General features: G+C 42.3%; 1 protein-coding gene across 1 annotated transcript in view; it reads left to right on the top strand.

Moving 5' to 3' along the window:
* Window positions 1–16163, top strand: part of nrxn2b (neurexin 2b) — a 511829-nt gene that overhangs the window by 206234 nt on the left and 289432 nt on the right. The window contains exons 10-11 of the mRNA XM_041030969.1: window positions 1301–1504; window positions 4687–4713. Coding sequence (XP_040886903.1) covers window positions 1301–1504; window positions 4687–4713 — 231 coding nt within the window. The remainder of the gene's footprint in view (window positions 1–1300; window positions 1505–4686; window positions 4714–16163) is intronic.

Genomic DNA, 16163 nt, shown 5'->3' on the forward strand with positions numbered 1-16163 from the left:
TTTCTAATAACCAGCTCCATATTTCTCTGTGTCAGTAGACTGAGTGCATAGATTAACAGTGTGTAAGGACAATCAATGATATTGACTAGAGGAAGAAAACCCAGAGGATATTACATGATTCCTCCAAGCCACATAAAATTAAAAGCATCGATGGTATTTTGAGCAGGGGCTAGGGTAATAATGAATATTCCTTGTGAGCTATGGATTGTTTTGATTGACTGATAAAATGATGCACGCTTTTTAAATTTTACTGCTTTTACCAGTTTGCTCTCTCACAGCAGGCAGGGGTTTGTCTGCATCTTTTAGCATCATGTTTTTGCCTTCACCTGAGTGAAGTAGCCCTGTGACAGTGATGTGTTAACCAATGGTGACACACATTGACCCACACTACAAAATAAGAGCAGTCCTCTGAGAACTGTCACTCTACACAGCAGTCTGTTTATGGCATGGCTGATTCTAAAGAGCATAACCACGGCTGCCACTAGTGCGAATAAGGATGATGCAGGAACCTGCTACACATTTTTCTAAGCTTGAGGAGTGAGATTTTGGATTTATTATGAACATTTCCTTTTCTTCTCCTTATAATGAATGTTTTCATTTTGTGCTTCGGGTGGTGGATGTGTCATCTGATGAAAATGTAATGGGAATGTAAGAAGTCCTAAGCGTATTCTGCACACTTGCAAAACATTAGCTCGACACAAGTGAAGACATAATTATATTTATCAGGAAAATTACATGGCACGCAACGCAGAGGTGCAATTACAAAAACACAAAAAGAGACAAATGCCCGGAGGTGCAGTCGACATGCTGTCATCCAACCTTTAAACCCCTCCTGTGTGCCTGAGAAGTGCAGCAGTGATTGATATTATCTTTTGATCAGAATGATAGGTTTTCACTTTTCAGACACACGTGGCTTTGATCATCATCCTCACTGATTGTTCCCTTGATATCATGTTGTAGGTATGACATTCACACATAGAGGATTTTTTATTAGTTCAGTTGACATTTGAAATGGTTAAAACACAGTGAAAGGAAAATGTATATGAGTCTAAGGCCTATGGCCACACTTTTTGGGGCTTTGAGACAAATTTGAAAAGCCATGTTGTCTAAATGTGGTTTGAAATAGATCTGTAGTGTAGTGGTTTTTACAGTGTCATTTAGTTTGACACTGAATTTCACTTGGCGGGTGATATTGGGCTGTCTACTTTCATTTCATCTCTCCCCCTCTGTAAGCATTCTCTCCTGTGTCATGAGTTACCCACTTTGTCCCTCTTCTCTCCTCTCCCTCTCCCCCATCCAGAGGCGACAGTGCTAAGTTATGACGGCAGCATGTACCTGAAGATCATCATGCCGGTCACCATGCACACGGAGGCCGAGGACGTGGCGCTGCGCTTCATGTCCCAGCGGGCGTACGGCCTGCTCATGGCCACCACCTCCAAGGAGTCAGCGGACACCCTGCGACTGGAGCTGGACGGAGGCCGGGTCAAGCTCACCGTGAACCTCGGTAGGCCACCGTGATTCATCACAGACGTCTCTGCTAACTTTTCTCTTATCATCCCCTGTCTCCTCATCCTCACTCTGTCTTTTAGCATTGTATACTGCTGAACTAGCTGGGTGGGAAAAAGCTTCTAAATTTGTCCCTCAGTTACATCAGATTGAGTTTGGATGATAGAGTACACTTTATTTCATTTAATGGGTACAGTTGGCAGGGGAGTAAGCTAACAAGCTAGCTTATACCCATTATTACCCACCAGTTCTGTGACAGCAGCACTCAAAGGCTTATTTATGTGAGAAAACTGAGGTACAAATATCGAAACTTCTTCTCCACAAATTGATAAAGTGCTTACTGCAGGAAGATAAGACCGAAAAAAAAATGTTAAGTGAAATGTAAAGGCATCCCCAGAACAGTCATTTCAGTCACTGAAGGGAGCCACCCTGCAGCCATTATTGCCCCCTCCTCATTCATTGCCCTCTTTTTGTTCCCTGTGAAGCCCCACAGCAAAAAATGAAAATAAAAAAAAAAAGCTCCATCTGTGACAGTATTCCTGGCCCGACTCTGAGCCTTAACCCACTAACCTGTCTCTAGAAACTTCAAGGTGGCCTTGCTCCTGTCTCGCTCTTCCTCATGGTTCTGCTCTATTCCTTTTTCTGTGGAGTTAGCCGAGGGGCTGGTTGGCTCCACTTCTGCCCAGTGGCGTTGCTAAGAGAAGATAGGAATCTTCATCATAAGTAATTACACAGGAGTTCAGAGACGAAGTGGATGTAAAGAGGTCTGAAAGGCAATTTTAGTGCAGAGAAGGTCAGTGAAATTGTAGAGTAAGGTTTGCAAGATGGATGGTTTCATAGAGAGCGAAGGCATAACCTCTAATAACTGGCTGCATGAATGCAGACCTTTTGGCTTATTAAAATTTCATTGCAATGAATATTAGCGCTCTGGGGAAGATGGGCATGACCCTCCAGCTCCGGATACTTTAAGTCTGTCCTGATCCTTTGAAGGAACAGGCTTTTGGCTGTGAACCAGGAGGAGCATGACAGAGGTGCACCCTGGAATATGGGAGTTTAAGCCACCATAGAGACAGGAAGCGGGCGGTGGGATAAACGAAGGCGGCCATTCCTCTTTTTCTATTTCTCTCTCTCTCTCCTTTCCATCTCCTTTTCGCTCTCTCTCTGTCTCTTTTTCTGTCACTCATCAACACCCCCACCTTGGCAGGGACTCAGAAGACTCAGAACTTTTCATCCCTTCAATGGCCTGTATGTCTGCGGCCCTCGGATCAAACAGTCAGAGAGACCGGCTCACAGCTGTAGCTGTACCTGCTCCACACAGGGCCACAGCATGACCTGTTAACAATCCCCCAGCCACACACTTGCGGCTAATCCCTGACAGTAGAGTCCTCAAATGAATCTGTATAATAAATTCCATTTCACTGTTTTTAGCTGTGCTTAAATTACATTTAACAAAAAAAAAACCTCTCACTATTGACAGACACCACAGCTCTGCTCATAGTTCTTTAGCAAGGAAATTAATTTACAGCTAAAGTGAAATGCATCCCACAATCAGCAGGGAATCCTCAATATCTGTTAAGGCTTTGTTGGGAGGCCTTGTTAAGATAATTAAAATCCTGCTAATTAATCACAAAGAAAGGCTTTAATTGGCCATATTTAGCCCTAATTATATTTATTAGTGATAGAAAATGATGAGAACCTCTTCAGTGTGCAGTGTGTCAGCTGAAGCTAAGTCTGCCACACTAACACTGTCAGATGACAACTGGTATGTTCTGGCTTAACACCATCAGAGTTTCTTTTTATTGGTTAACAGTAGATGAATTCACATCATGAGGGGCGGTGGTTTTCAAACTGGGGCCAAGCCCAGTTTTGTGTATTCACAGAAAACATCACTGCTTATCATCAACCAACATATGCGGCCCGTACAGCCATCTTAATGGAACTACGCTGGTGTTTCCCCCCACATCTCTACAGAGTGACACCGGTCCCTGGCTGTTTGTGTCCACTATTCTGTAGCGGTTGACAGCTCGAGACCACAACCCAGCCACACTGCCACATGCGCATGCAGTTTGCAGCCACTAGATGGGGCAGAAGAGTAATAAATTAATTCTGAGATGTGTGATTCTGTGGGGAATAACAATTTGATACTAAAGTGATCCCTGTAAAGGAAGTCTCTGTTTATTAACCTTCATCTTTGGTAGTGGGATTGAGGTTAGGACTCAGTTTCCTTACTTGAGGACATTTAACCAGAGCAGATGTTTACTGACACTCTGCTTTGACCCGTTGTTCCAGTTGAAGGACAAGGCTTTTTAACCAGCCCTGTATTTTTGTAGCACCACTTGTAGCAAATAGCACATAGCAGGGTCTTATTTCTTGTGGTTTGTGTGCACCAGGCATGAGGTGGCTGGGATGTGCAGATCACCCTTTCTTGTCATTTACACTGTCGGGTTTCTCATGCTCAGAGTGCCGCAGAAGGCAAACACTTCTCCAATTGCCAGGAGAAGGGGGCGAAAGTTAAAGGTGCAAGACACTGCATCTGCTTTAGTGGCAGCCCAGCAGAAGCAGGTAAAAAAGGGAAGTTTCACACTGTGTGAACGAAATGGCTTCACCGTGTTTATTCCCAATCCAAAAAAAGAATAAGATGCAAAGTGCATGAGGGTTTTGCCACATCGTATGTTAAATATTTGATGCTCGGTATTTCAGAACTCGACTCCAGTCAGATAGAACCTTATAACTCCAAGAACACAATTTGCATTTTGATATTGTCTCTGAAATCACATCAAGTTTTTATTATGTATTTCACCAACTTGCGTAGTTTATTTTCATAAATATGATAAAAGCAGAGGTGTCGCCGTGATGTTGACGTTGCATCATGCTGTCCCACTGTAAAGATCAAAGACGGTGTAAGTCTTGCCTTCTGCTGTGCTTTGGGGGTATGGGGTGGAAGGAGGGATAGATGATGGGACTGATGGAGGAAAAGGGTGATCCTGACTCAGAGCCTGTCCCCGGATGGTGGCCCCAGAACAATGCTTGGTTGTCTGCAGAATGTACCTTGAAGGATGTAAAATGTCTTTTTTTCTCTCTCTCTCTTTATCCTTTCTCCTCTTTCTTTCTCTTTCTTTGTCTCTTTCTTTGTCCTTTTCTTTTTATTTGAACTCACCATTTCGCTCTCTCTCTCGCCAGATTGTATCAGGATAGACTGTAGCCTCAGTAAGTGGTTCTATCCATTTTTCTGACTAAAATGTTTCTGTCTATCTCATCTTGATTCTGTGCAGTGGCCCTTTTCTGCTCTCTCCTAACCTCATGATGTGTGACACCTCTCTCATTACCCACGCCTCTGCTCTTCCATATATTCTTTCCTTTCAATAAGCATTGCTTTTTTGTTTTTTTTTTCCCTTTGCGCACATATTTCTCTCATTGCCATTTTTCACTCTTCCTCATTTGTATGTCTCTCCCCATCTCTTTGCACAAGAAATGATTTAAGTTGTATTTCTCTTTTTTCCATAAGTTCTGTCACTTTAATTTCCCCTTTTCTGTCACAGATTTAATTAACGTTTCACTGACATAATTATCAGGATTTTTCATCCCACAAACCGCCCCGCTTGCCTGCAACACTCAGCTATGAAATGATTTCATTGGCTTTCCCCTGATTATTACCCATTCTATTCATTTTCCTGTCAGCTGTCTCCAAAAACACATTCAGAAAAGGGCAACTTGACACTCCCCATGTTGGATGTTCCTATTTTCTATTATGTGGCGCTGAGTCTCGGCTCCACTCGGCTGCACACACAGGTGTCGCTTGTTTTCTATGTGGGACAAACTGTAGTTTTGGCCCCCAGAAAGCTAATTGCTTATCCACTGAGAGATGGCAGCACCTGGTGTGTACGTGTTTTCAGAGAAAGCTAATGTTTTTCTGCCCCATGCAGACAGAATGATAGCAAACTGTTATTTCTATCATGGCCACTGACAATTGAGCAACTAGCCCACAGGTAAGTGCTGCCAGCCACAGTGACAGAGATGGAGAAAATCTCATGTTTGCCACGATGCTTGTGTGCCTGTGCGTATGTTCAATTTTTACAATGATGTAGAGAGGTGGGGACTTGATTCTGATCAACCTTTAACAGCAGCTGAGGCGGCAGCAGTAAACAGTGCTCTTTCATTTCCCTTTCTAACATCAAAAAAGGTCTGTTTAGAGAATATGACCGAATATTTCTTGATTTATTCATATTTACCATGAGTTTACAGTCAGAAGGATCAGTTTTATATTTGGCATGAAGTTAGAATTTACCAGATGGTAATCTTACTGTGATTATTGTGGTGATGCTTAAAGTTAAGAAATCCAGTGGAAGGTGCCTCTGTAGTGTGTTTGTATGTGAACCCAACTCGTTCCCGTTCAGTTTCTCTACCGTATGTGTGTCACGTCTGTGCTCTTAAAATGCACGTGTGTCAGAGTTTATGGAGTGTGATCCAAAAACTTAAAAAGCCCCCGCCAGGCATGGAAGTGGCCCCAGTCTATGACAAATTACACCACTTATTATTTGTGGAGCCACTGGCATGACACACATTGAAATAATTCTTAAAGGATGGCCATACCCCAGGTTGTCCACTAGATGTCATACAAGCATAGGGAATAATTGTGTGATCTGTCTGCAGTAGGGAGGCTAAAGCTGTTTTGCCTTTTTATCCCACCACAGGGCTCTAAACCATTTCTCTGTTAGTCTTGTTAGACCTGCGTTGGATTCTGCATTATTGTAAATGATCTTATATTGTGTCTGAGGTCACGACACGATTTGAATGTTCCACCGTGAGAAATATTTTGCTGCTTTTTCATTAGGTCTTGCAGTTTACTGCAGATTCCCCATGCTGCCAGGCTTTCGTCACAGAACTGCCACTAAAATGGAAAGACCACTTCAGTCCTTATTTTTTTTAATTCAGCCCGTGTGCTTAAATATTTATGTTGTTATTCACCGGTGCTGCTTGAGCAATAATCTGTCACAGAGTTGAAACACGGGGGAGGTATGTGAGGAATATTTTATTTAACCTTTATTTTTCTTGGTTGACTGAGCAACCTTGTACAGCAGTGCCCTGCTTCGTGGCCACTCAGTCACACACAACACCATATAAAAGGTTCCAAAATAAGAGCGTGGGAGTATATAAAGGAGAGAGGGAAAAAAAAGGGAGCGAATCAGGCAGAACTACAGACGACAATATATTCAATGCCATGACATCTCCCAGGCGATTCCCTCTCCAGAGCCATACAGTAACTAAAGCTTGAATTCATGTAAGAAAATCAGGGTACGAAGTTACAAGTTTCACTGTATGAGTGTGTACCACTCAATCAGCATTAGAGTACAGTACTGATTCTCCTTTACTGTTTCTCTGTTTATGGAGTTATTACTGCTAAAACCTATAGTTTGTCAACCACTGACCCTTTTGACCTTTTCATTTCTGGGCTTTAGAGTGCTTTGCAGGGCTTAGGAAGAGAGGGCTCAGCCTCGTGTTTTTATTGCGGTATATCATGACCCTGCTCTCCCACCTTAATGCGACGAGATATGATATGGAGCAGAGCTGCAGCCCTCAGCTCTAGTCAGGTCAGGGTGTCAGGCTGATGCTATCTGTTTGGAAGGTGGCCTTTCAGGAGCCAACAACACCTTCTCTTAGCGCTCGATGAGATGAGATTTGGCATGACATATGGTCTGCATGTGGGGCGCGAGTGTTCCATCTGCTAATGTCATACCCTTTGGCCTATCCACCTGTAAGTACTCACTCCAGAGCAGACTGAGACACACAGAGTGCCTGTGTGTATATAGAAGAAAGGAAAGTGAACTGATTGCAGTTCAGTATGTGAGCATCTCTAAAAGCAAAACTTTGAAGTACAGCATATAGAAATCTTTGGCACAGGAATCAGTCTAAATGCAGCAGTCTAAATGTAACAGATGCAGCAAGACACTGTTAGCAGTGCTTCTCCTAGGTGTTGACCACTAGCCAACATGTTACTGAAGACTGGAAGTACCTGTTAGGCTTAGTCACAGTGTCATCACCATATTCTGCTAAGTGTGAACCTAATCAAATACTGTCACGTTTATGGGATTCTGGCGAGATTATTTTAGTTTGTCTTGCACATGGCAACCAAAAGGTTTGGTTAAGGTTAGGGAAGGATTGTGGTCATGGTCAATAAAAAGGTGAAGATTGACTGCAAGTCTGTGATGGGATTGGAACTGTGGTCGCTCGTTTGAAAGTCTGATGCTCTACATGTCTATCCACCCCACTGACCTCCATACCCTTATTTTCTGCCTGTTTCTATAAATGGCACAGGCCTTGGTATTAGATGTAAATTGTGAGGTGCCAGCACATTCAGTATGAATCTAAATCCTACGGTTACCTGGGCTGCACAGGAAATTATTAGATAGTCGTGCAGGGAAAACATGGTACTAGGCCAAGAAGACAAGAAAGTAGCAAGTGCCTACAACCTTGCAGCTGTTATTATTTACATCTTCTTGCATGCTGTCATATGCTTGTTTCGTAACACATTACTGTAAATATATTTTGTTAACCAAGACTAGAAAACACTTACTAAATTAGGATCATCTCACCACCTAGCTGTGTGATAGAGGTATCCTGTCAGTTGTGATCAAACACGGTGATGCAAACTTAGGGAAACCCTGAAAATGGTTTGAGACGTTTGGTCCATCAAAGGAGGCTCGACTTTGTTTAATCTTACTGTTGGTTTCTGAGCTTCATGAGGTAAGCACGCTCTTTCTAGTGGAAATGTACCAGATGTACCCTGCGGTGATATATCTGTGCATGTTTAGAAAAGTTTTTTCCCTTTTATTCCGTGTTAGTGTATAACCTGAGTAGTCTGAAAAATCCATCTTTTGTGAGAGTGAGTCAGAAAAAGAGGACAGGGCCTAAAGCTAATGTGAGGTGAGTGATAACAGTAATTTGACAACAGAACCGCCTTCAGCCCTTTGTTACACTTTGTCTTTTTTTGGTAGCTCGGCTTAAACCCAATTGCACACTAGGCTTAATATTTCATACAGCATAATATGTACCAAATCTGCCATTAATGGTAGTGATTGGCCAGTTTTCAGTTCGTCTGACTGCTCAGCTAATTTGTTTTGATATTCATTCATTGATGTGAATTTCTTTTAATCAAACTGAATTTTAAATCAAGCCAACCAACTTTGGTGAGCATTAACATCCCAGAGCAATCCTCAGCCACTGGAGAGGGTAGCATTCAGATGAAACTCCTCACTTGTGCGCATACTAAGGGTGTTAGAGATTCCAAATGTCATTGACTCTTATCTGTGAACGCACAGCAAGACACACTGTTAAAAAGATAAACCATTTCCAGGCTGGAGTAAATGAGTGTAGAATAAAAGTAGCAATCATAATAACCTGCTCTGCCTGCCAGAGGACCACTAGATGCTGGAAGACTAACTTTGACCAGTGGTGTGAGATAGCGAGTGCAGCTAACCTTGCTCATGTCAGTAAAAAAACTAAACCTTGTGGTATCAAATTAATTGCAAGAGGCAAACCGAGATAGGGAAATCAATCCATTTCGAAGCATGCACAAAATTCTATTGATTTTCACTTAGTAGTAACTGAATACCTCAGTATATTTTTCCAGTGATCCAGTCCCCATCCTGTAATTTTCCAGCTAAGTGACCATAAGTCTACATTTTTAGACTTTTATTTAAGAATACTGTAGACCAATAAGGATAGCACACTGATGACTAATAGTGCCAGGAGATTAGTAAATTGCCATCCAGTGCTGACACAGTGATGTGCACACCCACAAACACAGATGCACATGGACTCACACGTGCATTCACAGAAGCATTCATCACTTGACACATATTGTGGGCAGAGAAATGAATCTGAGATTTTACCCACACACACACACAGCGTATCTCTGTCACTGAAAATGTCACCTTCCTCAGTCTTAGCTGTTTCCACCCAGGTTGTCAGATGTCACACTCCTCCCCCCTGTGTTTTGCACAGCCATGAAATATGTAGCAGTGCTCATGTAGCCCTGTAACCATTTCCACTGCAGATACAGTACACCTGTTCAGAGGCAGAAGGTATCATGGCCACTTTAAATGTGAATGGACGGTTTGTTCAGTCTAATTTGTATTGAATTGGGTTCTTATCTGCCGCCCCAGCTCTCTCTCTCTCTCTCGTCTCCAAGCAGATGGCTCTCTTACTTTCTCGGTGAATCACAAATATTGAATTTGAATGAGTTTCCAATCACTCACTTAAATCATGAGTCATCACCTCCTATCTCAGCCAAATAGATGTCAAAGATGGATTTGCAGTAGGCACTAGAAGCTGCCCTCAGCAAGCAGAGCATCCTACAGTTTGTGAAGTTTAAGCATTATATCAGAGTTAGACTGTATAAATTTATTTTGGAGATGCTTGGTTTGGGATTTGATTTTTAAAGGCAATTTAATGCTCCAATGGAGGATAGCCCTTTTTATTTAATGTTCATTTTATCTTCCAAAACTCCAGGCCAAATGTGATGCAATGAGCCAATAAGAGGAGTGTGTTATTAACATAATGCCTTGGATCTGTGCACACCCTCAGAGACGGGTACGCCATGTGATATAAATAGATTTATGTTAAAATCAATCATCTTGTTCAGCGATGGACAACAGCAATTAATTGCACGTTTCCTGGCAGTTAACAAGATTAAATATAATTAACAGTTGGCTGTGTGATACCACTGCATTTGCTAAGCACCAGTGAGAAAATATACAGTGAGTAAACACATTGGATATATGGAACCATCCTGGTAGTGGCCTTGAAGTTGTGTGCTGTCACACACAAATCATCTTTAAAAGACAGGGGAAAAAAACATACACACATAAATATCTGCTCCATGGATGCAGCTTCATTTAATTTCCACACATTTTATCATATTTTGCTCTTTGCATGTTTTAATGGAAATGAACCAAATGCCTCTTAAAATGTTAAACAGAAATGACCTAATAAAGAAGTGCTTTGAAGCCTATAGGAACTTCAAAGGAATATGTAATCAGAACATTTTCCCAGCTACAGCTGGAATGGAATGTGCAGGAGTGTGTTTATGTGGGAACACACACACATGGGTGATAAACTGCATATGCACACGTTTATGTTACGATGTACTGTGACCTCTCGCTCTGTCACTGTGTGTGGTGTTGATATTATGGTGCATATTTCCGTCAGCTGAGGCCTGCGTCTGTCAGAGTGTAACACAGCTAATGGCTTCAGGTTCAAGTTCAAGTACAAATACAAGAATATGTAATTGGTAAATTACTTGGTTAAGAAGTAAGAAGAGTCTAAGTCTAGATTAGTAACCAAGTGTTGACTGAGCATTTCCTGGTGTGACATGAAAGCTGTCGAACGATAAATGAGAAATACAGTTAAACTTCACTCTGTCATCTCCTTGTAGACCTCAAAACATTTTTACAGGCAGTTTATTGAATTGCACTTTATTGTGTTCATCTGAATATATTTTATATAAGAGATACAGATTGCCTTTATGATTTTGTCGCTGTTCAAAGGAGCTCAGAAGAGAGACAATCTGCCAGAATATTCCCCCGTCGCACCTAATTGCACAAATGAGCCAAAGAGCTGTTATTGCCAAGTTCTCGCAAATGAAAGGGCAATACTCCAGCTGAAGGACATGCTGGGAAGGTGATGGGCCATGGTTGTATGAAAACCACTGAACTTACAAAGCCTAGGCTTACATCATTTATTTCGCAATTTTTAAAACAGTGCTGTGGTGCAATTCAGTGTTCAACAGCCTAGAAATTTCTGTTACTGTCTCGCTGTCATTGGCACTTTCTTAAGTGTTGGACCCAAAGAGGAGAGAAGTTAAAGGGGAGGGGTGGTGGTGGTGGTAAAGAGGGGATAGACACTGATGTCCACTGACAGATGAACGAGTGTAAAGGGGATGAGGCAGGGGGTTATAAGTAATACTGAGTGAATGAAAAAGATCTAACAAGCATGACACTTTGCCTTGTAGATTTTCTTTTTCTATTTACTTCTCCCTCTCTCCCTGCAGCCTCCCTCCGCTCTCTGTTGAACTTAAGACACCTGAGGCAATTTGCTCACTAGACCTAACCGGGTTAGGAGATTGCCTTCCTGCCCTTTTTGTCTAATAAGAATTGGCCACCCCACTGTTCCACTGTCTGCTCGTACTGTGGTCAGTTTGAACTTGGAAAAGGGTAGGAAAAAAAAGATGCATTCTCTGTCTTTTTCTTCTGGGACCTGGTCAAGCACTGGCAGCCATCATGTTAAAGAAGACCTCGTCTGCCCTCCTGGTCCCCTGAACAGCTTGTGGAGCTCGGCGGACAGGAGGGTGGCAGGCTTGTCTTGCTCTGCGCCTTCAGGGACCTCAGCAGCGTGTTTCTGATTGAACCCTCTCAGGCATACAGTTCTGCCAGCCAAGTGGTTGAGGCAGTCTTTACCAGGAACAGGCTGTGATTTACACACACACCCAGATCAACCCTAACCCTAACCCTAACCCACTTCAAGAATTCACTTTGATTTGTGTTTACTTTCAGTTTAGTGGACATCTTCATGTATACTGAGCTGAGTACATTCAGGTTGTCTGTGTTGCTGGTTGCTTTGTTCGGTTGTGAGGGCGCTGTGAACCAAACATAACTAGTATAATAACTAGTATTACTCTGAAATGTGCGCTGTAATCATGATGGAAAGATCTGACTGCAGACATTAGTCTAGTTTGTCAAAATCAAAAAATGGCAAATGAGATTGAAGAACTTATTGTGGATCTTGGAGGGTTTTGGTTTTAGTGCTACTGATCTGAAGCTTTTCATGAAAACTTTACCAGCTGTTTGAACTTTTGTCGTCTTAGAAGTCCAACAATCTGGCATTTCCCAGAAATTAGCACTTTAATAGAAGGTAGCACAAACTTGCTCTGTCTCTGTTATAGTAAATTAACATATAAGCCCAAAAGCTCGATAAAGTCTAGGCGCCAGGGGAGCGTGCAATCGCTGTTTAAACGAATGCACTGAAACTTACCAAGTTTTGTATTCTGCTTAAGTGCTCAAGTGGAGAAGAGCAAAAAAAAAAAGTCTTTTTACTCCATCATCAATAGAAATGAGCTTTTCTCCGTCCACATGGAGAGCAGTCTCCCTTTGTATTTATTTTTCACAGAATTTTGTTAACACACGAAACAAAGTTGTCGAAACTGATCAGATGTCAACGTCTGCATAGAGAACAGGACCTCTGTGCTGAATTGGGATGTGGCTGCCTCAGTGGCACAGCCCCAGTCCATGATCAGTCTGCCTCCTTTCAGCGATACTTGGCAATGGCGACAGGTTAGATGTGGACTCATTACACAGACTCTAATGAGAGAACCGGCAGCAGCCTGGAGCTGTCGAAACCCATACTGCCTTGCAGGACTGATGGCTATCCCACGGGACCATACTCTCCTGCCACAGCATGCTGGGAAATGCGGTTCAAATCATAAATCAGCATCCCCCCACGGGACCCTTTTCTAGAATGCGAGGGCGAGAGATGTGAGGAGGAGAGGGAAAAAAGGAACGTGAGGACGAGGGAAACTGATAAGAAGCAGGCGATGGAGGGTGAGCATGAAAAGGGAAGGCAAGGAGGGAGGGTGCAGATGGCAGTGCGAAAGGGAAGAAGGGTGTTGGCTGTGTTTGAAGCTCCAAAGGGAGCTCTAAAATTCTTGAGAGGAAGGGTAAAATGTATGATTCATTTCCCGCTTCTCGAAATCAATCTGCTGTCCTCTCAACATCTTCCCAACTCAAATATGTCTTCCTGCGGTGGCCATCTGCAATTCTAGAAGCTATCAGCAGCGGTTATCTTGTCATGGATGCTAAAGCACCGGCTCACCCCTCCCTCGCCGGGCCGAGAACAGTGGGAAAGAGAAAGTGTGTGGCCCTTGATAGCAGGCAGTGAATACAAATGTCTGTGTGCGAGCGAGCGTCACGCACACATTTTGCTTCAGAGAAAGGAAAGTAGACACACTCGTGTGTGCACACACACATACACAGGCACAGGCTGCCTTATCACTGTAATTGGCACAGGGGGTCAGAGCAGCAGGCATAGATAATCATGGCTGGGGGTCATAATCTGTTTGCCGCTCTTCTCTCTTCTTCGTATTCCTCTTTTTTCATCGACCCCTTCCTTGTCATCATCGCCGTGCACACCCGCACGCAATTTCATTCTCGTGCACACTCTCGGCCACCTCCCATGTTTTTTGTCCCTGCTTGCGATGCGGCACCATGCGAGAGATGTTTTGGATGTAGCCGCAGGGGGGCTGTTTTGCTGTTGTGTCAGCATGCGACGGTGTCCTCAACTGACTGCCAGACCCCCCGCTTACCACTCCTCAATCCCTCCCATGCACCCACACAAATACAGTCCCACAACTCCTCCACTCCCCTCCAAGAAATAGATCTCTTCTCAGAGGTACAGCACGTACAGCAGAACAAAGAGTGCTCCTTTACAGGGGGCAGAACTTGATAGATTAAAGGTGGAGAAATGTATGTTAGAATAGTGAAAATGGTGCTTGGGGGTAAAGAAAGAACAGGAAATGTAGTCAGGAGCAACAATGAAATGAGGAGTGGGAAGAGGGAGAAGAGTGATACATGGGGGAGGGTCTTGATGTAGATGTCTCTTCTCATTTTTATCAGCGTTATCTGCTCCTATCTTTCATTTTCATCACAGAATTTTTGCCGTTAGCAGATGGCTGCCATTTAGAAGGCACACGTGCAGGCAGACTTACACACATGCACGCACACACGCACGCACACATACACACAAAGACACCCAGCTTTTCATTAGATCTACAGTGATAGGCCTGCACTCCTTTGAGATAGAAAATATGATATCTTAAGATAGGAGCCAAATAGCATTATCGTCAAATGAGGTCTTATCCTGATAACTCTGAAGAGCAGAGTAAATCCTGTCTCTTGCCATAGAAACCACATTAACTTCTGCAGCCTTATGTAACTATTGCTGCTATCTGCCTTTGCTTTTGCAGAAAAATAACAAGTCCATGTGGGTCACTTGCCTCCACTGAAGAACCCTCAGCCCTCTCATAAACCACGTTCCACAGCAGTAGAAAAGTCATTTCTACTTCCATTCCCACATATTGTATGTGCACGTAATAACCATTTGGTAAATGATGCTGTAATCCTATCTGCAGAGTGAGTGAGGGGGAAAAAATAAGGAATACAAGGATATGAAAACTGCATCCAAACATGTAAAGTGTATACAGTATCAGTCTGTGTGGCGCAGCCAAAGCACACTTTCCAGTTAAGCCATCGCTCGGCTCATTTTTAAACAAGACACTTCCGAATCTGAAAGTCAATGAAGGCAGTTAACACAGTTACTGGTCATGAATCATGAAATAGCACCCCTGGGTCTCCGTATAAGGCATCATTTACATAGTCCTGCCTCTGTAAATTCAATTGTTGCCACATATTTAAGAAGCAGCTCGGTTTTTTCGGGGTTATGGGGAGCAATTTTTTTTGTCATCACTGAGTTGAGCAAACGTATTAGGGCTTCTTTTCCATTGGGGAAAAAAAATGTAATATCAGTGAAAGCTTTTGAAAACCAGGGAAAACATCGTCATACACTGAAAACTGTCACATGCAACTTGCCTTTGTTTTATTCTTTTGTTCACTTGCATCATTTTCAGTGTGTTTTTATGCTTCACTTGTTAAGTTTTCCAAGTTTTTTTTTTTTTAAGGAGGCATTAAATTTACTTAAGCAAAGCTAATACAAGATACAAATGCAGAATTAAATGGTTTATTAAATGTATTGATTCCCTAAATGAGAAATATGTGTTCGTCTGAGCACACCATGAATTATCTATTGTATATATTTTTATAAAATTTACAGATATTTTAAACCAAGACCTAATTCAAATCCTCTGCCTGTGGCTGTAATTAATGGATAAATTAATTAAGAATGTACAGTGGTGTGCTCACAGTTCCTCTATCACAGGGATTTGAAAGGAAATGTGGTTCTGTAATCAAAGGGAAACCAGCCCATAATAGATACTCATGAGAAACCAAATAAGTTCAGATCGACTACAGACTGTATCCAGAATATCCAGACAGTTACGTCCTGTCATGTGACCTCTGCAGGGCCTTCTGTACATAATAATAATTTGTATTGGTAAAAATTCAGTTCCCATCATGCTTCAGTTATAATAAATTAAAAAAAAAAATGTAGTTGAGCAAGCAAACGAGTATCAGGCCCAGATTTTCGTAACAAATGATACAGTATTTGGTTCTGCATAAAAGTTTATAACTAAACATGATTTTTTTTTTTAGAGGTTATTATATTTGTATGTAAATTGAGCAGGCACCAGATTGTACTACATGTACAGAGCAGGGGCCGCATGAAAAGTGTTGTCTTACCCACCATCAACAACCCACAGCATTAATAGCTGATTTTCCATTATCTTGCCTCTATCTGTGCAGGATGCAATGGTTTTATACAGAAACAAGCTAAAGAGGCTACCCCATCATAAATAAACCCTATAGCCTGCTGGTTTGGTTTGGGTGTTAGAGGGAAGTATTATATCAGTGGGAAACACTATCAGCAAGTAATGTACATTTTCTGAAAAGCATTATTCCAGATCATTATATTCACTGAGTTTAAAATTTCCTATT

This window comes from Toxotes jaculatrix, chromosome 23 (assembly GCF_017976425.1).
Source record: "Toxotes jaculatrix isolate fToxJac2 chromosome 23, fToxJac2.pri, whole genome shotgun sequence".
Classification (NCBI taxonomy): domain Eukaryota; kingdom Metazoa; phylum Chordata; class Actinopteri; family Toxotidae; genus Toxotes; species Toxotes jaculatrix.